The 27,140-nt window shown below is 47.7% G+C and overlaps 1 protein-coding gene across 3 annotated transcripts; it reads left to right on the forward strand.

Annotated features, from left to right (window-relative positions):
* The first annotated feature begins 4,215 nt into the window (after positions 1-4,215).
* FLOT1 (flotillin 1) lies at positions 4,216-25,644 on the forward strand. 3 transcript variants are annotated; one of them, XM_069746462.1, is made up of 14 exons: positions 4,216-4,360; positions 13,280-13,325; positions 13,846-13,921; positions 13,992-14,082; positions 14,177-14,320; positions 14,686-14,805; positions 14,882-14,977; positions 19,020-19,172; positions 19,345-19,526; positions 19,603-19,648; positions 19,738-19,875; positions 21,803-21,967; positions 23,241-23,306; positions 24,704-25,644. In XM_069746462.1, exons 2-13 carry the CDS (start codon positions 13,280-13,282, stop codon positions 23,286-23,288), a joined length of 1,305 nt encoding a protein of 434 aa, XP_069602563.1. In that variant the 5' UTR covers positions 4,216-4,360; the 3' UTR covers positions 23,289-23,306; positions 24,704-25,644. The 3 variants fall into 3 exon arrangements, with proteins under 3 accessions (XP_069602563.1, XP_069602565.1, XP_069602566.1); XM_069746464.1 differs by having other exon boundaries at positions 23,241-23,291; XM_069746465.1 differs by lacking the exon at positions 23,241-23,306.
* The last annotated feature ends 1,496 nt before the right edge of the window (positions 25,645-27,140 follow it).

A 27,140-nucleotide genomic window follows, 5' to 3' on the forward strand; every position in this document is an offset into this window, starting at 1 on the left:
TGAAGACAACATGGCAGCAATGTCAAATGCGGAAGGAGTTTGGAGTGGCCAATGCAGCGATGTGACATGATTTCACTACGAGTTAAATGCTACTGAGGCCTAGTGAGAAAAAGCTATTCATGAACCAACAGTGGGACCATTGCTGAAATTATGTTCATGATAAGGCTGCAACCCCCGCTCTCTATTATTGTTCTGCCCCTGCTTGGAGAATTAGAAAAACCTCCATATAAAGTTCTGGTTACACTGTGTGAATATTTTTCTTATTTTTTCATACATTTTTAATGATGTTCTGGTTACACAGTGTGAATATTTTTCTTATTTTTTCATACATGCCATAATGATGTCAGTGACATTTAGTTGCACGTATCTTCCTCATCTGTCACACATGAGCAGGACATAGTTTCTGGGTCTACTGGTGCGCTCATGTCTAAGGTGGGGCAGAGGGATTTACTCCCATTAGTGCTCCGGTTAGCTGTCAGTTTTCAGCTATTAGCAGGTCCCGGGTGTACTAACATTTCCTCATCATGTAACCTAATACCTAGTAGCCACCAATTACACTGCACAAGTCACTAATAGAGAAGCACAGCCTGCCCCGGCAGATCAGATGTGATGAAATGGTGCTCACCCTGGGGTCCTGCATTTTTAGAGGTATAAACTACCGTAATTCAGGGGGCTGGATATATTGTTAAATAAATGAGATGATGACTTTGTCTGTACATATTGATTCAAGTATATTGTGCCACACTGCCAAGTATGGAGCGCCCCCGTAGGGCAGTGGGCTACTCGGTACCAGGTCCTTCGGTTCTCAAGGGGGATGTCACGGTGGCTGACCCGGTCCGTGGCCCTCGGGAGGTCCGTTGTAAAAGGGGGAAAGGTCTTTAAGGGGGAAATGTTTGTGACGCCAACTGTGGTATTCGGTCAGGGTGACCGACGCTGCTTAGGGGTCCGCTGGGGTGATGTTATGGCAGCTAGATGGTATACCTTCCCACAGGTGAAGTATATCCCCAGGGCTTCCCAGAGTGTAGATGGTGGATGGTGTGAGGCGCAGTAAAGAACGAGGACACAAGTTTGCAATCTCTTTAACTTTTACTGAAGGCTTCAGCATCCACAGTCCAGAGCACCAGATCACAGGGCAGGCAGAGTCCGGCCAGTTTGGAGGCAAGTCCAGAGTCCCCTTATCCAGGTGGAAATCAGTAGCCTTCCTCCTCTAGTGCCTGAGTGTTGTAGTACCTTCCTGCTGAGCTTCTCGTAAGGTCCTCACAACTGATGTTGGTGTACTAGATGTTATGTCTCTCTCTGTCCCCCAGATGGATAGGAACAAACCGTATGACTGATGGCCTGAGGCTTTTTACAGGGACTCTAGCACGCCCCGGCCCCCACAAGTTGCCACCGTGCCTCCTGGGTATAAGGCGGATCAGAAACTTGGAATTAGCTGTCCTGCCGGTCTCTGGAGCAAGGCATAAAGGACTGTTGCTCCCTCGGTTTTCCGGCTACCGGATCCTGCACCTCAGAAGGAGGCAGCCTGTATAGGGCAGAACTCTTGACTTCTTCACCCTCTCTACAACACAGTTCTCTGTTCATGTCTCTTTCTTAGGATCCTGCTGCACGTGGGGCAGGCGCAGCTCCGTGGCCTTCTGTCTAGGCCTCTGACAGGATCCCACCCCTGTCAGGGACCATCTCTGTCAGCAACTACTCGATGTTCCTTCTTCCTCTCTGTCTGCCTGACAGGAACTGCCTAACTTCCTATCCAGACCACCAGTTTTACCTAATTGTGAAGCGTGCCCTAATAAGCATAGCATAGCATAGCTCCCCCTGGTGGACTGGAGTGTGGAAATGTGTTGCATGGTTTGTGATACCTGGTAAAGAGATCTCCTTTATTGCCTTCAAACGTAACATCACTCCCCCTAGAGGAGAATGATATTACTGCAACGACCAGGACCCTGGGGCGCTGCACTTGCATGCTACTGTTTGTGCGCAGCGGGAAAGAAATCACTGAACTGAAACTAGATCCACTTTAATAATTGTGGTGGCGCCTACTGTCTGAGCGGCTCTTAGAAAATAGCGACTCAGTCAATTTTTTTTTTTTTACCTAAGTGCATGTATTTGACATATTGGCGACTTAAAAATAAGTTTTGCAATTGGGTTGCATTAAAAAAAAAAATTGCTGCAGAATGAGTTTACTGAGGACCCATCAGTGAGCTTATTGGGTCTGACAGGAGAATATGTAACTCTATGGCACATGAAGTCTTTTTGCTGAGTTTTCTGAGCAGAAACTAAGCAGAAACTCCAGGTTTTTGAGGAGATTTGAGATTTGAAGAGTTTCTGGTGCGTTTCTGATACAAAAACTCCTAGAAAAACTCTGTGTGTACATAGCCTGTGGGTTTTTTTTTTTTAGCTCCTCTCAGCTGATCTATGATCCCAGGCTTCTGCTGTAAAATCCAAACAGTGCAACATTTTTAATGTAAACCCAATAGCAAAAATGATTTTTAGCCTAAAATACATGCATGAAAAACAATGTGCACAGTCTCCAAGGGTGGACAAACTCTTTAAGCATTGTGAACTTTCAATAGAGGTCTAAGGATAACATTTTTCCTTGTGGAGAGTGACAAGCCAAGCCAGGCATGTCAGAGTGAGGAGACTTATACGTCATACACGCTCCTCTGGGAAATTAAATATGGAAATTGTATCTTCAGAGAGGAAGACGGCTAGAACGCTAGCGCCACCTATTGGAAGTAAGGATCCTAAAAGTCAAGATCAACTCTTAAGGAGCCTTGCGGTATGACTTAGGATAAAAACCAAACCGGAATCTCAGTGCTCACCAAAGAGTCAATATTTATTTTTAGGATCACCGCTTCCAATAGGTGGCGCTAGAGATCCAGTCCTCTTCCTCTGTGAATAGACAATTTCCATAGTTAGTTTCCCAGAGGAGCATGCATGGCTTATAAGTCTGCTCATTGTGACATGCCTGGCTGGGGTTATCACAATCCACAAGGAGAAACGTTACTTCTTAAGGTACCTTCACACTGAACGATATCGTTAGCGATCCGTGACGTTGCAGCGTCCTGGCTAGCGATATCGTTGTGTTTGACACGCAGCAGCGATCAGGATCCTGCTGTGCCATCGTTGGTCGGAGCAGAAAGTCCAGAACTTTATTTCATCGCTGGATCTCCCGCAGACATCTCTGAATCGGCGTGTGTGACGCCGATCCAGCGATGTCTTCACTGGTAACCAGGGTAAACATCGGGTTACTAAGCGCAGGGCCGCGCTTAGTAACCCGATGTTTACCCTGGTTACCAGTGTAAACGTAAAAAAACCCAAACACTACATACTTACCTTCAGCTGTCTGTCCCCCGGCGCTCTGCTTCTCTGCTCTGTGTAAGCGCCGGCCGGAGAGCAGAGCACAGCGGTGACGTCACCGCTCTGCTTTCCGGCCGCTGTGCTCACAGTCAGTGCAGAGAAGCAGAGCGCCGGGGGACAGACAGCGGAATGTAAGTATGTAGTGTTTGGGTTTTTTTACGTTTACACTGGTAACCAGGGTAAACATCGGGTTACTAAGCGTGGCCCTGCGCTTAGTAACCCGATGTTTACCCTGGTTACCAGGGGACTTCGCACAGTTGGTCGCTGGAGAGCTGTCTGTGTGACAGCTCACCAGCGACCACACAGCGACGCTGCAGCGATCGGGATCGTTGTCTAGATCGCTGCAGCGTCGCTAAATGTGACGGTACCCTTAGACCTCAGTCCAGAGCCTCTCACTTATACAAATTAGATCTCATACTTTGCACTGATGAGGGGCAACAACCCGAAACACTGTGTCTCCAAATTGAGATTCTGATCATACGACAATGATCGTTAAAGGGTCAATATTTACTTTTAGAATTGCTGATTCCAATAGATGGCGCTATTGGTATATGACCTTTCAATAGAAAACAAAAACCTGTACGATTGTGTGACACTCTGCTCTGACATTCCATAAGAGCATGCAGTGTGCTGTCCCAGACACCAGATGGCGCTATGCGATGTCCCAGACACCAGATGGCGCTGTGCGCATTGAACTGCCAGACACCAGACGGCGCTGTGTGTAGTAAATAAACCCAGACACCAGATGGCGCTGTGAGCATTTATCTGCCAGACACCAGACGGCGCTGTGTGTAGTAAGTAACCCCAGACACTAGATGGCGCTGTGGGCGCTGAGCTCGTCTCTATGGTCCTGTCAGTGATAGTGATTAGTGCAGGAGGAGGGGGCGGCAGGGTGGAGCAGTAACGGGAAGGAAAACACAGGAGGAAGAGAACTGAGGGAAAGCGGAGGCTGAGTGTTACTATCGCCCGAAGGTCACGTTATCCTCCTGCTGCTCCCAGCAAGGTGCAGTATACATGCTATATGTGCAGCACACACGTGTGGGGTCTGGGCATAGTGGGGTCTGGGTGCGGCCACTATCAGAACAGTCATTTACTCCATCACTGTCCCCCTGCTTCTCTCTAATATCCACTTTCCTCACATTTGCACGACCTCTGCTCGCTGTCAGTGAGTGGAAACCTTCCTGTTCACATCCCATCCAGATCCTGCCTTGCTGCAGCCAATCACTGGCTTTATGGCATAAAACTGCTGAGGCCGATGATTGACTGCAGCGGTCACTGCAGAGAAGTAAACAAAGACCGATGGGGACCACCAACGCGTCAGTGCTGGAGCCGCGGGGCGACCCCTTTAAAATGAATGGCGTACAGGTGTAATACCGCACACAACCTGGGCACGCAGGTGGCGCTGTTTGAAGCTCGCTGCCCTGTTTGTGTTTTTTTCGTTTAAGCCCAGGCAGTGCTGAAGACTGTATAATGATATATTCGGGTAGCACAGCCCAGACACAGGCTGCCAGGAGATGCTGGGAGTTGTAGTTTCCCAGCTGTGGTCTCTTTGCGATTGCCGCTCCTCTCCATGGATAATCAGTGATGATTGAGGGTCCGGCAGACGTGTTGGCTGCAGCTCAGTAATGCGGCTCCGGCTGCCAGCTCTGCAGTCCCAGTAATGTAATCAGCCTCCCGCCTGCAGACATGGAGGGGCAGACATGGAGGGGCTTCTGGTCGCCGGGGTCCTGGTCTGGATTTGCTCATCGCTTCCTGCAGTTGATTTCATAATCACGTAATTATATAGATTTTCTGAATAGCGGAAAATAAAGGTGTTTTTTTTTAGGGGTCTCACGTTGTAGTGCTGACCCACGGTGGGATATTTAGTTCTTGTTGGCAGCTTCTATTACAGGGTTGTTGGTGGTTTCTAGTACTTGGTCCCTGGTGGTCCAGTGCTGTCGCTGTGGTATAGGTGAACAGGCTGATGCCCCTGTTGCATAATTTGATGGCAGATATTTTTTTTAGGGGGCTGACAGAATAATGAGGTACCATGATGGGTAGATTTCATATTTGGCCCCTGATTGTCTTGTGCTTTTCACTATACGGTCCATGGGTGCGGGCCCTTGTGGGCCAGCGGTTTCTGGCGTGCGGGCCCTGGTGGTGGGCCAGCGGTTTCTGGCGTGCGGGCCCTGGTGGTGGGCCAGCGGTTTTTGGCGTGCGGGCCCTGGTGGTGGGCCAGCGGTTTCTGGCGTGCGGGCCCTGGTGGTGGGCCAGCGGTTTCTGGCGTGCGGGCCCTGGTGGTGGGCCAGCGGTTTTTGGCGCACTGACCTCACTGGGCTGGCAGCTTCTGGTGCTTTGTCCCTGGTGGTCCAGTGGTGAATTTTGGAATATGATTCTGTAACTTGAGATCATTAGACTTGCAACTCAGCTGGGACTTGCTGCTATCCCACAGGTGAAGGATTGCGGCAGTACAACGCTTGTGTTACCGGGCGTTACGTAATACTACATTCCCCCTGTAGTGGCCACTGCAGGCATAGTGAGCAGCTTCACGGAGAGTCCCCCACTGATCGGGTCTGATCGCTGGCATCAGTGTCAGAGGCTTTTGTGTGGAGCAGTGGTCTGCACTGCCGCCCTCCTCATGCAGCTGCTGTACGAGGCAGTTATGCGCTCACAGGATTCATCCCGACACCAGCGGTTGTGTAATCTGGAGACACACGGAGTCCGGTCATCGTGTAATGATCACAAACAGGAAGGACCAGGAGACGGAGCTGTGTGACTGCGAGATCACCGGCAGAAATCACTCGACTGACCCCGCGGCCCCGGATACATGTATGTGCAGGACCAAAGCAGGAAAAGCTGCTGGTTACCGACCATTTCTGCAGTCTTATCAGCGGTGGACGGTCTCGTAGGCAGGGAGCGCAGCGCTTACAAGCTGTCAATCCTGCGAGCCCTGCTCGGAAGCTGACATCACAAGATCCCTGCTTCACTTACCCTGTGCCCCTCCGATACAGCAGAGACAAAGCTGCTTCTGCCTGCAGCACCAGAGCTGTGCACACAAGCCATGCCGCCTGCCCAAACTGCCAGGTGCACGCTCAGCCATGCCGCCTGCCCAAACTGCCAGGTGCACGCTCAGCCATGCCGCCTGCCCAAACTGACAGGTGCACGCTCAGCCATGCCGCCTGCCCAAACTGTGAGGTGCACGCTCAGCCATGCCGCCTGCCCAAACTGTCAGATGCACGCTTAGCCATGCCGCCTGCCCAAACTGTCAGATGCACGCTTAGCCATGCCGCCTGCCCAAACTGTCAGATGCACGCTCAGCCATGCCGCCTGCCCAAACTGTCAGGTGCACGCTCAGCCATGCCGCCTGCCCAAACTGTCAGATGCACGCTTAGCCATGCCGCCTGCCCAAACTATCAGATGCACGCTCAGCCATGCCGCCTGCCCAAACTGTGAGATGCACGCTCAGCCATGCCGCCTGCCCAAACTGCCAGGTGCACGCTCAACCATGCCGCCTGCCCAAACTGCCAGGTGCACGCTCAGCCATGCCGCCTGCCCAAACTGACAGGTGCACGCTCAGCCATGCCGCCTGCCCAAACTGTCAGATGCACGCTCAGCCATGCCGCCTGCCAAACTGTGAGATGCACGCTCAGCCATGCCGCCTGCCCAAACTGTGAGGTGCACGCTCAGCCATGCCGCCTGCCCAAACTGTCAGATGCACGCTCAGCCATGCCGCCTGCCAAACTGACAGGTGCACGCTCAGCCATGCCGCCTGCCCAAACTGTGAGGTGCACGCTCAGCCATGCCGCCTGCCCAAACTGTCAGATGCACGCTCAGCCATGCCGCCTGCCAAACTGTGAGATGCACGCTCAGCCATGCCGCCTGCCCAAACTGTGAGGTGCACGCTCAGCCATGCCGCCTGCCCAAACTGTCAGGTGCACGCTCAGCCATGCCGCCTGCCCAAACTGTCAGGTGCACGCTCAGCCATGCCGCCTGCCCAAACTGTTAGGCCGGCTTCACACTTGCGAGTTTTACGGACGTAAGAGCGCAGAAACTACGTCCGTAAAACTCGCAAAACATACGGCACAATTATTCTCTATGCCCCTGCTCCTATCTGCCGTATTTTACTGATCAGTATTATACGGCTTTCTACGGCCGTACAAAATCGCAGCATGCTGCGTTTGTCACTGTACTGCGCAAGAAAAACGCCAATGAAAGTCTATGGAAGCGTGAAAAATACGGATTACACACGGACAAGCAGTGTGACTTGTGAGAAATACGCAGCGCTGTTAGAGAGAAAAGCCGGTAATTCAGTGCGGTGTACAGTAAAATCACACTGACAGCTTATAATAGAATAGGTAGAATAAATGTGTACACATAGAATAGGTATATATATATATATGTCAGTGAGACACATATATGTATATATATTAATATTTATTCCAGCGCTATACAGCTTGAAAGCCGGTAATTCAATTACCGGCTTTTTCTTTCTCCTTCCTAAAACCCGACATGATTTGAGACATGGTTTACATACAGTAAACCATGTCTTCTCTCCTTTTTTTTGCAGATTCCACACTACTAATGTCAGTAGAGTGTATCTGCCAAATTTGGCCGTTCTAGCTCTTAAAATAAAGGGTTAAATGTCGGAAAAAATTGGCGTGGGCTCCCGCGCAATTTTCTCCGCCAGAGTAGTAAAGCCAGTGACTGAGGGCAGATATTAATAGCCTGGAGAGGGTCCATGGTTATTGGCCCCCCCCTGGCTAAAAACATCTGCCCCCAGCCACCCCAGAAAAGGCACATCTGGAAGATGCGCCTATTCTGGCACTTGGCCACTCTCTTCCCATTCCCGTGTAGCGGTGGGATATGGGGTAATGAAGGGTTAATGCCACCTTGCTATTGTAAGGTGACATTAAGCCTAATTAATAATGGAGAGGCGTCAATTATGACACCTATCCATTATTAATCCAATTGTAGTAAAGGGTTAAATAAAACACAAACATATTATTTAAAATTATTTTAATGAAATAAAAACAATGGTTTTTGGAGTATTTTATTCTACGCCCAATCCAGTCACTGAAGACCCTCGTTCTGGGAGGGAGCTTTCTAGGTAAGTTCCCACGATCTATGAACATCCAGCAGAGGGCGCCTCACCGCAAATGAAGCTAAATATAGATCATTGATCTATATTTAGCCTCATTCCCCGGGGTTTTGCAGCAAGGAGCAGCCTGCATTAGCGGAACTCCTTGCTGCAAAATGTTTTAACCCCTTCTGAAGGATTTACATCGTTGGACGTTACAGATCTGCGGAGGGTAAGGATATTGTTGGTTTATTATGTTTTTTTACTTACAGAACGAGGGTTTTAGGAAGGAGAAAGAAAAAGCCGGTAATTGAATTACCGGCTTTCAAGCTGTATAGCGCTGGAAAAAATATTAATATATATACATATATATATATATATATACACATACACACACAGTATATATATATATATATATATATATATATATATATATATATATTTTTTTTTTTTTTTTTCTTTTTGGGACACATGGATGACTTCTATAGCGGTATGTTGGTTTTGCAAGCCTGCGAGAAAACCACGCAGTACGGATGCCATACGGATTACATACGGAGGATGCCATGCGCAAAAAACGGTGACACACCCTGCCTACGGAGGAGCTACGGACCACTATTTTCGGGACTTTTCAGCGTATTACGGCCGTAATATACGGACCGTATTTTCATGCGCTGAGTGTGAAGCCGGCCTTAGATGCACGCTCAGCCATGCCGCCTGCCCAAACTGTCAGTGGTGAGGATCGCACCGCACGCTCGGGAAGCAGGAAGCCCTGAGGCAGAAGAGCTGAGAACACTCTTGTTTAGACAGGCCGACAGCACTTGCATGCGCACAGAACGATCAGAATTAGGTCATCGTTCTCGGCAGCACACGTTGCTTACACCGGAAGATGAGCTACCGAGAATGATTGTTTTTAAGCAAGCAATTTTCCGTTTTTACTCCCTTTCTTCCAAGGATCATAACTTTTGTATTTCTTCCATCAATATACCCGTGTGACGGCTTGCTTTTTGCAGGACGAGTTGTACTTTTGAATGATACCGTTCATTTTATCCTGTGATGCACAAGAAAGCGGGGAAAAAAATCCAAGTTCGTTAAAATTGCAAAAATAAAGTGCAATTTCACAATGTAATTTTTATTTATTTTATTTTTTATTTACCGTATATACTCGAGTATAAGCCAACCCCCCTAATTTTGTGACAGAAAACTGGGAAAACTTAATGATTCGAGTATAAGCCTAGGGTGGGAAATGCTGCAGCTACCGGTAAATGTGAAAAGTAAAAATAGATACCAATAAAAGTAAAATTAATTGAGACATCAGTAGGTTAAGTGTTTTTGAATATAAATATTGAATCAGGAGCCCCATATAATGCTCCATGCAGTTTATGATGGGCCCCATAAGATGTTCCATATTAAAATATGCCCCATATAATCGGGCATAAAGGTTAATAATGGCCCCATAAGATGCTCCATAGACACATTTGCCCCATATAATGCTGCATAAATGCTGATTATGGCCCCATAAGATGCTCTATAAAGATATTTGCCCCATTTAGTGCTGCACAAACCTTGATTATGGCCCTATAAGATGCTCCATACAGACACTTGCCCCATATACCGTAATGCTCCATAAACGTTAATTATGGCCCCATACAGACACTTGCCCCATATAGTGCTGCAGAAACGTTTTGGCCCCATATAGTGCTGCAGAAACGTTTTGGCCCCATATAGTGCTGCAGAAACGTTTTGGCCTCATATAGTGCTGCAGAAACGTTTTGGCCCCATATAGTGCTGCAGAAACGTTTTGGCCCCATATAGTGCTGCAGAAACGTTTTGGCCCCATATAGTGCTGCAGAAACGTTATGGCCCCATAGATGCTCCATACAGACATTTTCCCCATTTGCTGTTGCTGCGATAATAAATAAATCACATACTCACCTCTCCGTCGCTCAGGCCCCTGGCACTTTCAATATTCACCTGCTCCTTGATCCGGCGTCGCTCCATCTTCAGCATCTTCAGCACCGACATTCAGCAGAGGGCGCACACTAACTACGTCACTGCGCCCTCTGACCTGTGCGTCATAGCTGAAGACGGAGCGGCGCCGGAACGAGGAAAGGTGACTATCGTGCAGCGCAGCTCTCCCCGTTATACTCACCTGCTCCTGGCGCGGTGCAGTCCCTGCTTCCCAGCGCCGCAGCTTCATCCTGTACTGAGCGGTCACCGTTACTGCTCATTACAGTAATGAATATGCGGCTCCACCTCTATGGGAGGTGGAGCTGCATATTCATTACTGTAATGAACGGTAACGGTGACCGCTCAGTACAGGAAAAAGCTGCTGCTGCCGGTGCCGGGGAAGCCAGGAACTTGCAGGGACCGCGCCAGGAGCAGGTGAGTATAATTTCACAGCCCCCGCTCCCCTTCCCCTGCCGACCCTTGGGTATGACTCGAGTGTAAACCTGATGATGTGATTTCCCAGGTCAGTATGAGGACGCAGACACCAAACATGCATAGGATTTTTTTTTTATTGAAATAAAAACATTTTTGGAAATTTGTAAGAAAATCTTTTTTTCCCGTCTGTTGTCATTTTTCGCAACCCATAGCGTATCCATTTTTGTGGGGTTTCTGGGGCTGGGTGAGGGCTTATTTTTTGCGCCCTGAGCTGATGTTTTTATTAATACTATGTGACAGTCACTGGTGAAGGGATGGAGGGGAGATATGTGTCACTGCGCATGATGGCGTCAGTGATGTAAAACCAGAATAGTTTCCTCCAGCACACTATGTTGTTGGGATGGTCTATTAAAAGTTATGTTATGGTCTTGTTTTAGTGGAAATTCATAGAGCGGGAGGGAGAATGTCCATGTATCTCCACCTGCAGTGTCCTGATTGGACCTGTGTGTTGTTGAGATCATGTGATCAATCACATTATGGAGGAGTCACATGGTCTGGGCTTAAATGGCTCATTGCGAAAGCTTTCAGTGTTCAGTGTGCTCCTGGAGAGAGAGCACTCCAGGAAGGTAAGAAAAGGACTGTGGGTTTTTTTCTTTGTTTTGCCCAGAGGGCTGTGTTTACATTCCTAAGCTTAGTTTACTGTGGGGTTTTTTCTTGTTTCTTTGTTTTGCCAAGAGGGCTGTGTTTACGTTCCCAAGCTTGGTTTACACTGCCTACAATAAACCAAGCTTTTTCTTAACCCCTTAGTGACGGAGCCAATTTTGTACTTTTTTGGATTGTTTTTTTCCTCACATATTGTACTTCATGATAGTGGTAAAAATTCTATGATCTAACTAGCGTTTATGAAAAAAACGGAACCTTGGCAAAAATGAAGAAAATTTTGCAATTTTCAAACAATTTTTGTGCTCTTAAATCAGTCATATCGCACAAAATAGTTAATAATTTACATTTCCCACATGTCTACTTTACATCAGCACAATTTTGGAAACATAATTTTTTTTTGTTAGTAAGTTAAGGGTTAAAAGTTGACCAGCGATTTCTCATTTTTCAAACAAAATTTACAAAACCATTTTTTTTAGGGGCCATCTCACATTTGAAGTGAGGTAGGGGGGTCAATATAACAGAAAATACCCAAAAGTGACACCATTCTAAAACCTACACCCCTCAAGGTGCTCAAAACCACATTCAAGAAGTTTATTAACCCTTCAGGTGATTCACGAGAACTAAAGCGATGTGGAAGGAAAAAAAATGAACATTTTACTTTTTTCACAAATATTTTTACTTTGGAACCAAACTTTTTTTATTTTCAGAAGGTTATCAGGAGAAAATGGACTCCAAAATTTGTTGTGCAATTTCTCCTGAGTACACTGATACCCCGTATGTGGGGGAGGGAGCACCGTTTGACTTTTTGAACACAAAATTGTCTGGAATCAATGGTGGCGCCATGTCACGTACGGAGACCCTCTGACATACAGTACCTAAACAGTGGAACTCCCCAATTCTAACCCTAACACAGCCGTAACCCCAACCCTGACCCCCAACACCACCACCCCTGGCCCCAACCCTAACCCTGATGCAAAACTGGAAAAAAAATACATTATTTTATTATTTTTACCTAACTAGGGGCTGATAAAGGGGAATTTGATTTACTGTTTTTTTTTGTTCGTTTGTTTTTTGATCACTGTGATATAGAGTCTATCACAGTGATCAAAATGAACCAATTGGGAAAATCTCCTATTGTTGCCGGGTGACGGCGGGCGCACTGCGCATGCGCCAGCTATTTTCTTCCCGGAAGAAGATGCCGGGCGACAGAGCCAGAGGGACTGAGGGACACTGGAGGTAGCGGGGGTCCTCGGGAGACCCCATTTCTCTCTCCTTTGATGTGCTAGATCATATCAGAGGATAGACATTTTTTTTTTTCTCGTTACGCCATTTACCGATCGGATTAATTTATTTTATATTTTGATAGAGCGGGCGTTTCTGAACTTAGTGATACCAAATAGGTGTATTGGAGCTGCGATTACCTTTGGTGTACATAGCAGGGCTCCACTACTTCTATGTATAGCAGAGGTCACGATCACCTATGAACGCCGGCCACAAGCCGGCGTTCACAGGAGGATTGTAATGACAGGCTCAGGGGTAATCAGTAGACCCCTCCCTACTATCATGACAACCAATCGGCTCCTTGCGATCATGTGACAGAGGCGCCGATGAGCGGGATGAATGACGCAGTTCGGCTCATGTTAAATGCCGCTGTCGGTGATTATTGGAAAATGAGCGTCCCTAGGAATAATCCCCGATAATGGCGCCATATGAAAACATCCTAATGTGGGACATGAAGGCTTTATCTATAGAAATGTACAAGAAAGTTCCGATAAAACGCTTCTTGCCACCATTCATTATTTTTTTTTGCCCCGCTTTTAGATGGTGTTTTATACCTGCGGACCGAACGAAGCCATGGTGGTGTCAGGTAAGATCGTCTCGTCCCGAACTCTCCCTCCTTTGTATAATATTCTGTACCCTGATCTCACGGAATAGAAACCTTCATCGTTCACCTGCCGAGGATGTGAATCAGTGTGCAGACTAAATGTGGTATAAAAGCCACAGATACGCCTGCGATCCTCTGGGTCCACACCTACCTGAGTGGCCACAATAGGGACCAGGACCCCCTCATTGCCCCTATAGCACCAGCTCCATGCAGTTTTACTACATCGAGCAGCTCTTTGTGTTTTCACTCAACACAATGCTTACCTTCAAAGAGATCGAAACCTAGACCGACCCCATTAGCAGTGAGTGGGGTCTGTTCGGCGCCTTGGACCTATCATACAACAGAACCGCACAGCAATATGGCTTCCACTTGAGCCAGCCTCCTTCACTTGGATGGAGCTTCCCTGTGAAGGGGCGCTGACGTGCGGCCCCCCCAGTCTGTGAGATTCCCGGAGATCGCGCAGTCATTTATACAGGGCTCTCACCTCTGTGGTATATTGCAGGCTTCTGCCGCAGCCCCCCGGTGATGATAGCCGGCGGACGGGTTTTCGTCCTCCCCTGCGTGCAGCAGATTCAGAGGTAAGATATGGTGGTCCGGGCGTCATGTATATGTGATCAGATCATCTATTCACCCAGTAATCGTCCGCAGGATCTCTCTGAATACACTGACCCTGAACGTTAAGAGTGAGAAGGTCTATACGCGGCACGGGGTCCCCATCTCTGTCACTGGCATTGCTCAGGTAAGGCAGGGTCATAGCTACTGCCACGTGCAGGCGATGGGTATTAATCCGATGGTTGGGGGGGGTCTCATGTTTCCATGCATCACACCCACAGGTGAAGATCCAGGGTCAGAATAAGGAGATGCTTGCAGCCGCCTGTCAGATGTTCCTGGGTAAAACTGAGAATGAAGTGGCTCATATCGCCCTTGAGACGTTGGAGGGTCACCAGCGTGCTATCATGGCACACATGACCGTGGAGGTTGGTGACTTCATTGATGTCATATCTGCATTACTTACTGAGCATTTCACATACAAAAGTGGGTAGCAGTTGTCCTTCTTATAGCCCAGAGTTATTTTTTAGGTCCTGAATTCTGTAGCGGTTGATATAGAACTGCTGAGACAGTTAAATGGTAAAATCCTATCTGCCTGCAGCCACCACTAGGGGGAGCTCACTGTGTGGAGTTCAATGTACTATCCATAAGCAGTCGGCTCCCCCTAGTGGTGCCGGTACTAGAATTGCAGGTAGAGTTTCATCATTTAACGCTGAGGATTTGGAGCTATGTATCAAGATAAAACAAAACTGCAGCTCAAGAAGTTGACATAAGCCCATGTTATTGTTATCAGGAGATCTACAAGGACAGGCAGAAGTTCTCTGAGCAGGTTTTCAAAGTGGCTTCTTCCGACCTGGTGAACATGGGGATCAGCGTCGTCAGCTACACCCTGAAGGACATTCACGATGATCAGGTAAATGAAGGGGTTAAAGGGAGATGCTGAGAAACGAAGGAGCAGTACTGAAGCGGGTCGCCCCTGTCTCCTGCAGGATTACCTGCACTCTCTGGGTAAAGCCAGGACGGCTCAGGTGCAGAAGGATGCAAGAATCGGGGAAGCGGTGGCCAAAAGAGATGCTGGGATCAAGGTAACCTTAACTATGGCATTGTGAGGCAGAGGAGGGAAAAGAATCATTGTCATAGCAATATAGTGATTGCAGGGGTGCCGAGAAGTGTGAACATCCTGTATTTTCTTTTACATTTTGTGCTAATTTCATAAGATCTGTGTTCGGTCATCACCCATGACAGCACACCTGAGAGAGGGATCTGCCCACCAAGGACAGGAAACCTACTGAAATAAAAGGGCGGCACCTCCTCAACATCAGTTGGTTTCCTGTCCTTGATGGGAACCTCTTGCTGAAATCCACGGTGAAGACAGAAGTGCAAAGTTCTTACCCAGCCCTGTCCAGAAGAGTCGGCTCCATGCCTGTGTGGCCGACCTTCAGGGTCCTGAAAGCGCCGTTCCGGGGTCTAAAGGGGGCTCTATTGCACATGCGGGCCGCAGAGACGGAGATGTGTGGCGTGCCTCAGACTGCCGAGCCGCCTTCCCTATGCTGACGTCACAGGTGCAAAGCATGCTGGGAATAGGCATGCCCGAGTGACGTAACGGGGCGCGCTGAAAGAAAATGGTGGTACCCTACATGAGTGTCGCCAGTCGGGCGTGCACGAGGGAAAATGTCTGGAGAGACCGGAGGAGGAGGACTGAAGACAGCGCTGTGGATCCCATTGAAAAAGGGGGAGCAGTCTGCAAGTATGGCGCTTATTCTCCAGCTCAATCATTTCTCCCCTGTCTACCATGGAGGATCAGAGACGGCCGCAGCCACCAGCTTACCAACGTGGACACAGTAAAGGGGGCAGCTGCTCAAGTTGTAACGGCCACCCCAGCCAGAGCAGCAGGGGGTCTCGGGACTCCTCGGTGTCCAGTGAGGATACTTTATCCCAGAACAGCCTCCGAATCCAATACCCTTAAAGTCACAGCGGGAGGTGAGTGAAGCCTCCATGATTGTGTTTTTTTTTTTTTTTTTTTTATATCACTAGGGGAGATCTAAAAAAGCTAGTGCTAGGAAGAGAAACGGGGAGTGTGCGCTATGTAAGACCTCCGCTGGCAGTAAAATCTCTGCATCCACAAAACAATCAGTGAGGAGACCCCAGACTTTCCAGTAAGCTTTAGATCTGACATAATGACTAAAGTGGATGGCTCCCGAAAAACCCTATTAAAAAAAAAAAATGAAAGGGGATGAAAAAACCTAGGGAAGTATCTACTGATTGTGACTCTTCTCCGTTATCCGAGGATCAATACCTCAGTGAGTCTTCATCCTCATCCGCCTCGGACAGTGACATCGGGTGCAGACCAGGTTTTCCGGTGGAGGATACAGTTAGGCTAGTTACAGCCATTAGATCAACAGTGGGCCTAGAGGAGAAGAAGTCTGCAAAGTCCCTGTAACACGTGATGTTCCGAGGGTTGGAGCAGGGAAAGAAGCGCTCTCTTACGGTTAGTAGTAAAAATCCAGGCGCTCATTAACACAGAGTGGAGAAACTGGTGCCTTACCCTCATCTTCAAAAAGGACTCAGCGTTACGGGGTAAAGTCCCTAGGATTGATGGGGCTGTATCAAAATCCTCAGAGGTCAGCCCTACCCTCTGAATAATCTGGAGTGCTTAGAGATCCATTAGATAAAAAAGCGGATGGATATGTGAAGCACACGTGGGAAGCGGCAGGAGGAGGCCTGAAGCCGGCGATTGCTGGAACCTGTACCGCCCTTTCCCTTATGAATTTGGAAGCAACAAGTGGAGGAACAGCCCAAAGAAAACCCCCCGAGGGATAAGATTTTGGCCAACCTGCCTTTGTTAGCCCACAGTGTTCCTAGTAGACACATTTGCAGATTTGGTGAGACTAGTGACTTGGTCTGCTAGATCAGAGGTCCCCAACTCCAGTCCTCAAGGCCCACCAACATGTCATGTTTTCAGGATTTCCTTAGTCTTGCCCAGGTAATAATTGCATCACCTGTGCAATGCAAAGGAAATCCTGAAAACTTGACCTGTTGGTGGGCCTTGAGGACTGGAGTTGGGGACCTCTGTGCTAGATTATTGAATTTCGGCAAGACGGGCTTTGTGTCTCAAGGGCTGTCCGGGGGATCTTCAGTAAAAAAATAAACTCTGCTCTCTAAAATGTCATGGCCAATTTTTGTTCAGGAAGAAATCGGACAACATCTTGGAAAAGGCCAGTGATAAAAAGAAGGGGTTTCCCATATTCACAAATGATAGGGTGGATAGTCCTGTCATGGGGGTGGCCAGAAATAGACTTGTTTGCCGACAAACAGTACAGAAAAATAAAAAAATTGTGTTGGCTAAATCCAAGGGGAAACCCATATGTGGGAGATGCCCTTCAGGTTCCCTGGAACTTCAGGATGGCTTATGCCTTCCCTCCGATAGCGATGATTCCAGCAGTCATGAGAGATCAGGGAGAATCAGGCGAGAGTGATTCTGATTGCCACATTCTGGCCAAAGAGACCATGGTTTTCCCTATCGAAGGCAATGTCCGTGTAAGATCCATGGATCCTGCCGGAGATCCCGGACCTTCTTTCTCAGGGTCCAGTATGCCACTCTCAAGTGAAGGGCTTCCACCTAGCAGCATGGAGTTTGAAAGGGCAATACTGAGTCTGAAAGGCTTTTCGCCAGGGTTAGTCTCCACCTTGCTAAAAAGTAGAAAGCCTATAATAACAAAGATTTACGGCAGGACATGGAAAACGTTTTTGGAATTTTAAGGAAAGGCTTTGGGACAAAAGGCTCCAGTCAATCCTAGAGTTGCTCCAGTCGGTGTCTGAGCTAGGATTAGCTACTGGTACCCTCAAGGTTCAGGTGTCGGCTTTGATTTCGTAGCCAATAAGTGGATATCGAGATTTATAAAATCTTGCGATAGGTGCAGGCCAGTCCCAATCCCAAGGATACCCCCATGGGATCTAAGCCTAGTACTAGAAGCATTGACCTAAGATCCATTAGAACCATTACAGTAATTGTTGGCTTATGTATCTTACCCTAAAAACTATCATCGTAGTAGCACTGACGTCGGCCCGCATGGTGAGCGTTATGCAGGCCCTTTCTTCACATCCTTCTTATACACAGATATATGAGGAGAGGACTATACTGAGACCTGATCCAGCTTATCTTACTAAGCTAGCCTTAAAGTTTCATAGAAGTCAAGAAATTATCCCGCCCTCCTTATGTATAAACCCCAGGAATCCTTGGGAGCAGACATTTCACAGTCTAGATGTTAGAAGAGCACTGGTAAAGTACATATCTATGCCCAGTCTCTACTTGTAACCTTTCAGGGTAGCCGGAAGGGGCACGGGGTATCCAAAAGTACCATTGCAAGATGGTTCAGGGAGGCCATTATTGTAGACCACTCTATCGGTAGTCCGGTTCCTGAGGCCATTAAGGCTCACTCCTCTAGAGCCGTGGTGACCTACTGGGCGGAGATATCGCTTGATCAGATTTGTAAGGCCGCTACCTAGTCCTCACCATCTACCTTCTTTACTCACTATATAGACTGAGTCTATCCTCCTCTGCTGGCTTAACCTTTGGTAGAAGGGTTCTGCAAGCGGTGGTCCCTCCCTAAGGTGTTTCAGTTCTCCCAGAAATCTCTCAGGTATGCTGTCATGGGTGAAGGGGAAACACCAAGCCGATTACTGGAAGCCGATTTTTCCAGAACCCATAACATCACCCGTATATTTCCCCACTTTTCTCACCATATGGGTGTGCACTATAGATGTGCCGGTTACGGAGAGGTACCACCCTTTTACATTGGTAGGTTTCCTGTCCTTGGTGGGCAGATCCCTCTCTCAGGTGTGCGGTCATGGGTTCTGGAAAAAACAGCTACCGGTAAGTAACCTTGTTCTCAAAAATACACAGTTACATGATCATATTCACCACCAGGGGGAGCCATGGAGCTTATAGCATGCGGTTGGCTCCCTCTAGTGGTGGCTGCAGGAAGTTACAATGCCATCATGTCTGTGCAGAGGAGTTGCTGCTTTTGCCTTTTTTTCACTTTTGCTGTCAGATTTCAGACAGAAAGCGACACGGCAGTGAAAGGTGGGCAATCATTAAACTGTTGTTGTGCTGCCCCCCCATTACAGGAAGCAGAGGCTCAACAGGCGAAAGTGTCCGCTCAGTACATCAATGAAATAGAGATGGCGAAAGCCCAGCGAGACTTTGAGCTGAAAAAAGCCACGTACGACCTGCAGGTGAACAGCAGGAAAGCCGAGAGTGACCTGGCCTATCAACTACAGGTACGACCATAAGGACTTATTCACACATAATGGTTTTTGATGCATTTTTGTGAAGAAAAAAAGTGTTTTACTGTGTTGAGAAATGAATGAGGTTCCTAAAAATCTGAACGTATCCTGACCGAGCCCATCTAACGCGCTCGTCACTGAGAATCTGTCACTCGTTTCATCATAGGTCGCCAAAACAAAGCAGAAGATCGAGGAGGAGAAGGTTCAGGTGCAGGTGGTGGAAAGGGCTCAGCAGATCCAACTGCAAGAACAAGAAATCATCCGCAAGGAGAAGGAGCTGGAGGCCAAAGTCAAGAAGCCGGCGGAGGCCGAGCGCTATCGACTGGAGAAAATCGCCGAGGCCGAGAGGTGGGCTGTGTTCACACTGGGGTCCTGACTGGCACGGTACCGTCACCTCCTCACAACTTATATTCTTGACTTTCAGGATGAAGCTCATTACTGAAGCTGAGGCAGAAGCTGAATCCATCAGGGTCTGTCCCGTCCCGCGTGGATAATACAATAATAACATAGAGGCCGGTCAGACTTTTGACATCGCTCCTTTCTCTCCTCGTCACTGCAGATAAAGGGGGAGGCTGAGGCCTACGCCGTGGAGGTCAAAGCTCGAGCCGATGCTGAGCAGATGGCCAAGAAGGCAGATGCCTTCCAGGAATATCAGGAGGCCGCCATAGTGGACATGCTGCTGGAGAAGCTGCCGGAGGTAAATCGCCAAGGACCCTCTAGTATTTATTGCCGCGTGTATAAATGTCTCCCGCCCAGAGCCGTGCTCATGTAGGTGACGGGAAGTCACGTATTATGGTCCCGCATAATCCTGATATCCATACTGTCCTCATATTCTGGAAGCCAAGTGTCTCCGTTAACCCATTCCCGGCATGGGCGCTGACGGTGTTGTCCTTGCAGTTAGGGGTCTGCTGAAGACCCTCATCATCTATTTCTGGGCTTCATAAGAAGTGAATATAATGCAGTAGGTTCACCATCCCTCCCACGCCCTGCGGCCTCGGACACCTAAAATCAACAAAACGGCCAAAAAGAGGTACAATTACATTTTTAAAAATGTGAAAAATAATTTGCACCTTTTTCCAATTCCAAAAAAAATAAATAAAAATATTACGGAGTAAAATGAGATGGACGTTTCTGGTTGACACCGCGCCTACTACTGCTGTTTGAAAAGTACCGTATATACTCGAGTATAAGCCAAGATTTTCAGCCCATTTTTTAGGCTGAAAGTAACCCTCTTGGCTTGTACTCAAGTCATTGTCTCAGGGGGGGTCGGCGGGGGAGGGGGAGCGGCGGCTGTGACATACTCACCTGCTCCCGGAGCGGTCCCTGCATCTCCGGTCCCCGGGCGCTGACAGCTTCTTCCAGTGGTGAGCGGTCACATGGTACCGCTCATTACAGTAATGAATATGGACCCGACTCCACTCCCATAGGGGTGGAGCCGCATATTCATTACTGTAATGAGCGGTAACAGTGACCGCTCAACACTGGAAGAAGCTGTCAGCGCCCGGAGATGCAGGGACCATGTGAGGAGCAGGTGAGTATAGTGGGGAGGGGGAGCATTGCGCGATATTCACCTGTCCGCGTTCCAGGCGCTGCTCCGTCTTCCGCGTCCTCTGCAGTGACACTCAGGTCAGAGGGCGCGATGACGCGATTAGTGCGCGCGCCGCCCTCTGCCTGAACGTCAGTGCAGAGAACGCAGAAGATGGAGCGCCGCCGGAATGAGAACAGGTGAATATAGCAAGAGGCGAGTATGTCACTTTTTTTTTTTTTTTTTAATCGCAGCAACAGCATATGGGGCAAATATCTCTATGGAGCATCTTATGGGGCCATATGTAGCGTTATATGGGGCATATATTTCTATGGAGCATCTTATGGGGTTATAATCAACATTTGTGCAGCATTATATTGGGCAAATGTGTCTGGAACATCTTATGGGGCTCTTATTAACATTTGTGCAGCATTATATGGGGCATATTTTAATATGGAGCATCTTATGGGGCCCATCATCAACTGTATGGAGCATTATACGGGGCTCCTGATTCAATATGGATATTCAAAAACACTTAACCTACTGATGTCTCAATTAATTTTACGTTTATTGGTATCTATTTTTATTTTTTACATTTACCAGGAGCTGCTGCATTTTCCACCGTAGGCTTATACTCGGGTCATTAAGTTTTCCCATTTTTTTTGTGGCAAAATTAGGGGGGTCGGCTTATACTCTAGTATATACGGTAGTTGTTCCATTCTGTGGTAGTATCCAGGTCGATACCGAGATCTCGACTCCATACACAAAAATTGAAAATATTTACAATTGCTGCATTCTTTAAAAAAAAAAAAAAAAAATCTCTGAAAAATAGAAAATAAAGTCAGAGTTTTCAATTTCCCCTCCCCCCAAACCATGCAAGGAATTTGAGGTCCTAGCTTGAGGGCATTTATTATTTATAGTAAGGAGGAAGACCCCTTTAATCAGGTGATGTTGCTCAGATTGAATACCACTGCCGGCAGCCCCCAGGGTCTAGAGCCTGGCATCGGGTGGGCCGCGTGTTCCCTGCAGTCTGATACATCACAGGCCCACCGGTGCCCTCCGTCCCCCCATTACATTGCACTCACGTTTTCCATTCCAGGTCGTGGAGGAGATCAGTAAGCCTTTAACTAAGGTGAAGAAGATTAAGCTGGTGTCCAGTGGTGGAAGTGAGGTCGGAGCCGGCAAAATCACAGGGGAAGTGCTGGATATACTCAACCGCCTCCCGGACACGGTGGAGAAGCTGACGGGCATCAGCATCATCCAGGTCAGTAGATGTCGGGTTTGTGCTCCGTTCACTTCTCAAAGTGTCTGCAAGTATCTGACAATGATTAAGACTTGTGAAGAGGAATCTTAGAAAGTGGCGGCCAGCCCCCCCCCCCCCCCCCCAAACGTGTGCGGCCAGCCCCCCATACGTGTGCGCTCCTATCCGCAGGATCCATGCAACCGAACAAAAAGCAATGTATTCTATATTTACAAGACAGAAGGGTCTTGAGCATTTCACTTTTTATTGCATTTTTATTGCCCTTACAGAAAGCCGTTTTTCTCCCTGATGGCACCAAGCAAAAGCCAAATCCTGCGCACAGTCCACTCAGGGCAGCACCCGCGGCATCCTATGACCCTGATGAAAAATGTGGTGTTTTATAGACAATCCCATCCCTGCGCCAGGGAATTTAAAGGGGCTGTCCAGGACAAGGGTCAGAATGGCGTAAAAAAAAAATAAAATATATAAATAAAAAGGGGGATACTCTCCTCGCTTATCTCCCGTTTAGTAAAAAAATAAATACAACTAGTCGGCCTTCTAATCACACTCAATGGCTCCTACGGCCACAAAAATTGATTTATTTTCCTGGAGAAATTGCAGGACGCGGCTTCTCTCGATTGCGATGGGTGAATGGTTGTCCAACATGGATGGACCCGAGTCCACCTGAGCTCGATACACTGTTTTTGGTGGGTTATGAGTGGGAGACCCCTCTATTAGGACATGTATAGAAAGGGGGTGTCACGATCCGACTAAAAAGATTAGATAAAAGGGTCTGCTGTTTATCTCCCTGTAAGAGCGCCACCGCTGTCTGTAGGTGGCGTCTGGTATGGCAGCTCTGTTTATGTAACCGCAGTCCCTTCGTTTTATCCTTCTCCATTCTCATGCGTCTTTTAAAGTAGATCCATAATGAATGACGTCTTCTCCTATGTCCCTCCATATCTTGAGGGCCCCGACACAAAGCATCCAAAGATGCGGACCTCCAGACGCTGTCGCCCGTGATAGGCGGATGACAGCTTAGAGATTTGTCTCTGAGGCTCTGGGATACCGGAGGAAAGGACCAGTATCATACAAGAAACTGTCACCCAGATTTCTACTGGAGCTCCAGGGTCGGGGGATGATCTCGAGGGTCCGTATAGCTGGACCCCCCCCGGATTGTATGGGTGGCCGGAGCTCCCAGGTCATGGACGGACATACAGTGACTGATCCACTGTGACATTGAAACGCACCGTGCGGCCTGACATGACTTTCTCTTATTGTGCTCTCCTGTCATGGGAAGAACCTACAGCAAAATGGAAAATTGGGCCAGCCACTGATCTCAGTGTGACCGGTGGGTAGCAGCACCGTGAGTCATCCTTATGTTACTTTTTGCACCCATTTCCATTAAATCTCCATTTTGTTTGCTCCCCCTGCTAGCTCCCATAGATAATATCTGTGGCACGTCCATCCCCCTGATTTACCGCTACCATGGGCCGGAGGTGCATTGCAGTAACCCACAAGACGTGCTGGATCAGAGCGATTTTCTTGTTTCCCCCCCATGCCTGCAGTCCCTTACTGCCCCCGCTCCACTGTGGATGTCTTTGACCCCCTGTGTATTATTTTTGTTTGCTTGTGCCACTCCCAAAAATTATTATTTTTATTATTATTTATTTATATAGCACCATTAATTCCATGGTGCCGTACATGAGAAAGGGGTTACATACGGGGTTATAGATATCGTTTACAGTAAACAAATTTACAATGACAGACTGGTGCAGAGGGGAGAGGACCCTGTCCTTGCGGACTTACATTCTTCGGGGGCAAAAATGGCCAAGTAAAGGACCCTGAGTATATAGCTATGTCGAGGGCGATGGTCTGTGGGGGTATAATGGGTGGGACGGTTATGAGGGTAGACGCCATGAAAGCGCGAGTAATGAGGAATCACCAGCCCTTGGGAGTGGTACAATCTGACAATGAGCCCACCGTGCACCCTGCTCTAACATAAGCCATGATGCGCCCGCATTGTCTCTATCGCTGCATGCACCTGGGGGGGCGACCAGAATCTGCATGGTTTATTTCTAATAAGGACAAAGCCGCCATCACTGGGGGGATGTGAGGGTGGGATCCGCCACGTCTGAGATTCTTCCCCTGGTCACATACTTCTTGCACTTGGCGGCTCCGGCACGACTGGAGGAGCTCCGCGCTTTAGTTTTGGGCAATCTCCACTCATGGACACCCGATCTTCAAGGAACACTCAACTTAAGGTGGCAGTAATGTAAGTGTCCGTCTGATGTGTTCATGAGTCCCGAGAGAAGACATTAGCCTAGACGGGGGCAGGAGTCGCTCCGGAGAGGGGGCAGCCGGATTTTAGGGGGCTTATAGCCACACACAAGCTGGCATAGTGCCTCTTCCAAACCGGATGGCCGTCCTACATGTCAGCGAGCCTTACCACATGACTCCAGATATTTAGCCAAACCAGAGTCTCCTCCAAAGGCAAGAGATTTCTGACACTAGACGGCTATTTTCCACAGTATTCCATATTGGGATAGGCTCTTCGAGGTGGGAATATCCCTTTAAGTTGAGGAGAGTAACTGTTTAATGCGGCGTAGTGTTCCCTCTCAGTTTAGTGACGGTGAAATAATTTTGTAATATCCCCTGTGGCAGCTTTCACCGCTGCCATCATTGTTTCTTTTTCCAGCTTTCACTGCTGCCTTCCAGCTTTCACTGCTGCCACCTGACACCATTGTTCTTTTCCTTTTCCAGAGTCTAAAGAGGCATCCCGGCCGCGTGTGCTAGGTGCGGCTGGCCGTGGCGTCCTTCCCTTACTCATCTGGTGCCTCTGCGATGTATCTGTGTGCACTACATGTATTACGGCCGAGTCTCATCTGATAATCTCGGTGTATTCGGATGAAGCCGCGCTCCGGATATATACAGATTTGTACCCTTGTATCTCGTTACTTTCTGTCGGGGACGGCCATTTCCCCTTTTCCTATTGTTACATGTAGCTTGGTTTGATCGCTGTATTTTTTTCATGTTTTTTAAGATTTGATCTTATTACCACCGGCCCTATATATTCCGTACACGGGACGTCACGCCGCTATTGAACTATGCAAAATTGCTCATGATCCTTTTACTTTCCGAATCCAGAAAAGCCCCGGACCTCGTTCTCAGTGCCAGTAATTACCATGTCTGAGCTCAGCCAATGACTTATTATTAACCAGCCCTGTACGTACCTAAGCATCACATGGAAGGTCACGCTGGTTCCCCCAGCAGGATCTCTCTGCGGGATCCGTCGGCCACGCCAAAGCTTAGATTTGGAAGAACTGTAGATTTTTATTTGACCTATTTACATATGTAATCTCCTACTTTAAAGCCTCGTCGCAATGAAAGTAATGGCGTAACTGTGCCGAACATCTGCAAAAAGGGTTAGAAATAATCCTTAAAGGGCCCTGCCCTAGATAGAAATATCGCCGTCTCCAGAGCACGTCATGCCACCCAGAATGTGCCCTCCTTTCTCCAGAATGGCTGCTCTTCACCCCGCTTGTGCCAGTCCCGAGATGCTTGTGAAGGATCCTTACATTTTAGTGATTGTCTATGGACAGATGTGATCCCTTTAACTGTGAAGTTTGTGCCTGTAGATGAAAAATGCCTTATATCTATACATTTATTGTCGTGATGGCCGAATAAACATTGTATATCTTACAGATCCTGTGCCTGTATTATTATAGGGGGGGGGCGACAGCCAAGGACTTGGTTACAAAAAAGAAAAAATGCAACTCAGTCACGATGATTAATGCACTATTACTGATTTACTGATTGGATAAGGCCAGCATATACTGCGGTGCTGTACAGAGAACGATCGCTCCCTACGTCCTCACACAATAGGGCGGTATTATGGCTCCATACGCCCTCCGACAATGCAGTATGGGTGTCACTGTGCCTGTCCATTTTGTGGCATGGTCAGACCCCGCAGGTGTCGTGCTCTAGAAGCATTTCCGCAATATTCAGTATCGCTGTATGTGCGAGTCCTAAACTTGGGGGATTCAGCCCACCATAAACTCCGTGCAGAGACGGAATCTTGGCCATGCGGATATATACACCGTGCATCCACTATAAGGAGACAATGAGTCAATAGGTTCATCCAGCGACGGCCCCGGGGAAAAAGACTGCTCCCTATCACTATGAATAAGAGCTGAAACATGTCAGCACACCCAGGGGAACTGAGCACCTATTAAACCATGGATTTTATTAAAATACTAGCTGAAGAGCCCAGCGTTGCCTGGGCATAGTAAATGTCTGTGGTTAGTTATAGCACCTCACTTCTCTTATTTTCCCATCACGCCTCTCATTTTCCCCTTCACATCTCTCATTTTCCCCCTCACTCCTCTCATTTTCCCCCTCACTCCTCTCATTCCCCCCTAACACTTGTCCTTTTGACCTCACATTTGTCATTTTCCGATCACTCCACTATTTTCCCTCACTCCTCTCATTTTGCACTCAGTATATACATGTTTGTCATTTTATATATATATATATATATATATATATATATATAATACACCTGTATGTCATCTCCTGTATATAGTATATACCTGCTGTATGTCATCTCCTGTATATTGTATATACCTATGTGTCATTTCCTCCTGTATATAGTATATACCTGTATGTCATCTCTTCTGTATATACTATATACCTGTATGTCATCTCCTCCTATATATAGTATAAACCTGTATGTCATCTCCTGTATATAGTATATATCTGTATGTCATCTCCCCTGTATATAGTATATACCTGCTGTATGTCATCTCCTCTTTTATATAGTATATACCTGTATGTCATCTCCTCCTGTATATAGTATATACCTGTATGTCATCTCCTCCTATATAAAGTATATATCTGTATGTCATCTCCTCCTGTATATAGTATATATCTGTGTGTCATCTCCTCCTGTATATAGTATACACCTGTCATCTCCTCCTGCATATAGTATATACCTATGTCATCTCCTCCTGTATATAGTATATACCTGTGTCATCTCCTCCTGTATATAGCTGTATGTCATCTCCTCCTGTATATAGTATATATCTGTGTCATCTCCTCCTGTATATAGTATATACCTGTGTCATCTCCTGTATATAGTATATGCGTGTCATCTACTGTGTATAGTATATACCTGTATGTCATCTCCTCCTGTATATAG

This window comes from Ranitomeya imitator, chromosome 2, assembly GCF_032444005.1.
Source record: "Ranitomeya imitator isolate aRanImi1 chromosome 2, aRanImi1.pri, whole genome shotgun sequence".
Lineage (NCBI taxonomy): Eukaryota > Metazoa > Chordata > Amphibia > Anura > Dendrobatidae > Ranitomeya > Ranitomeya imitator.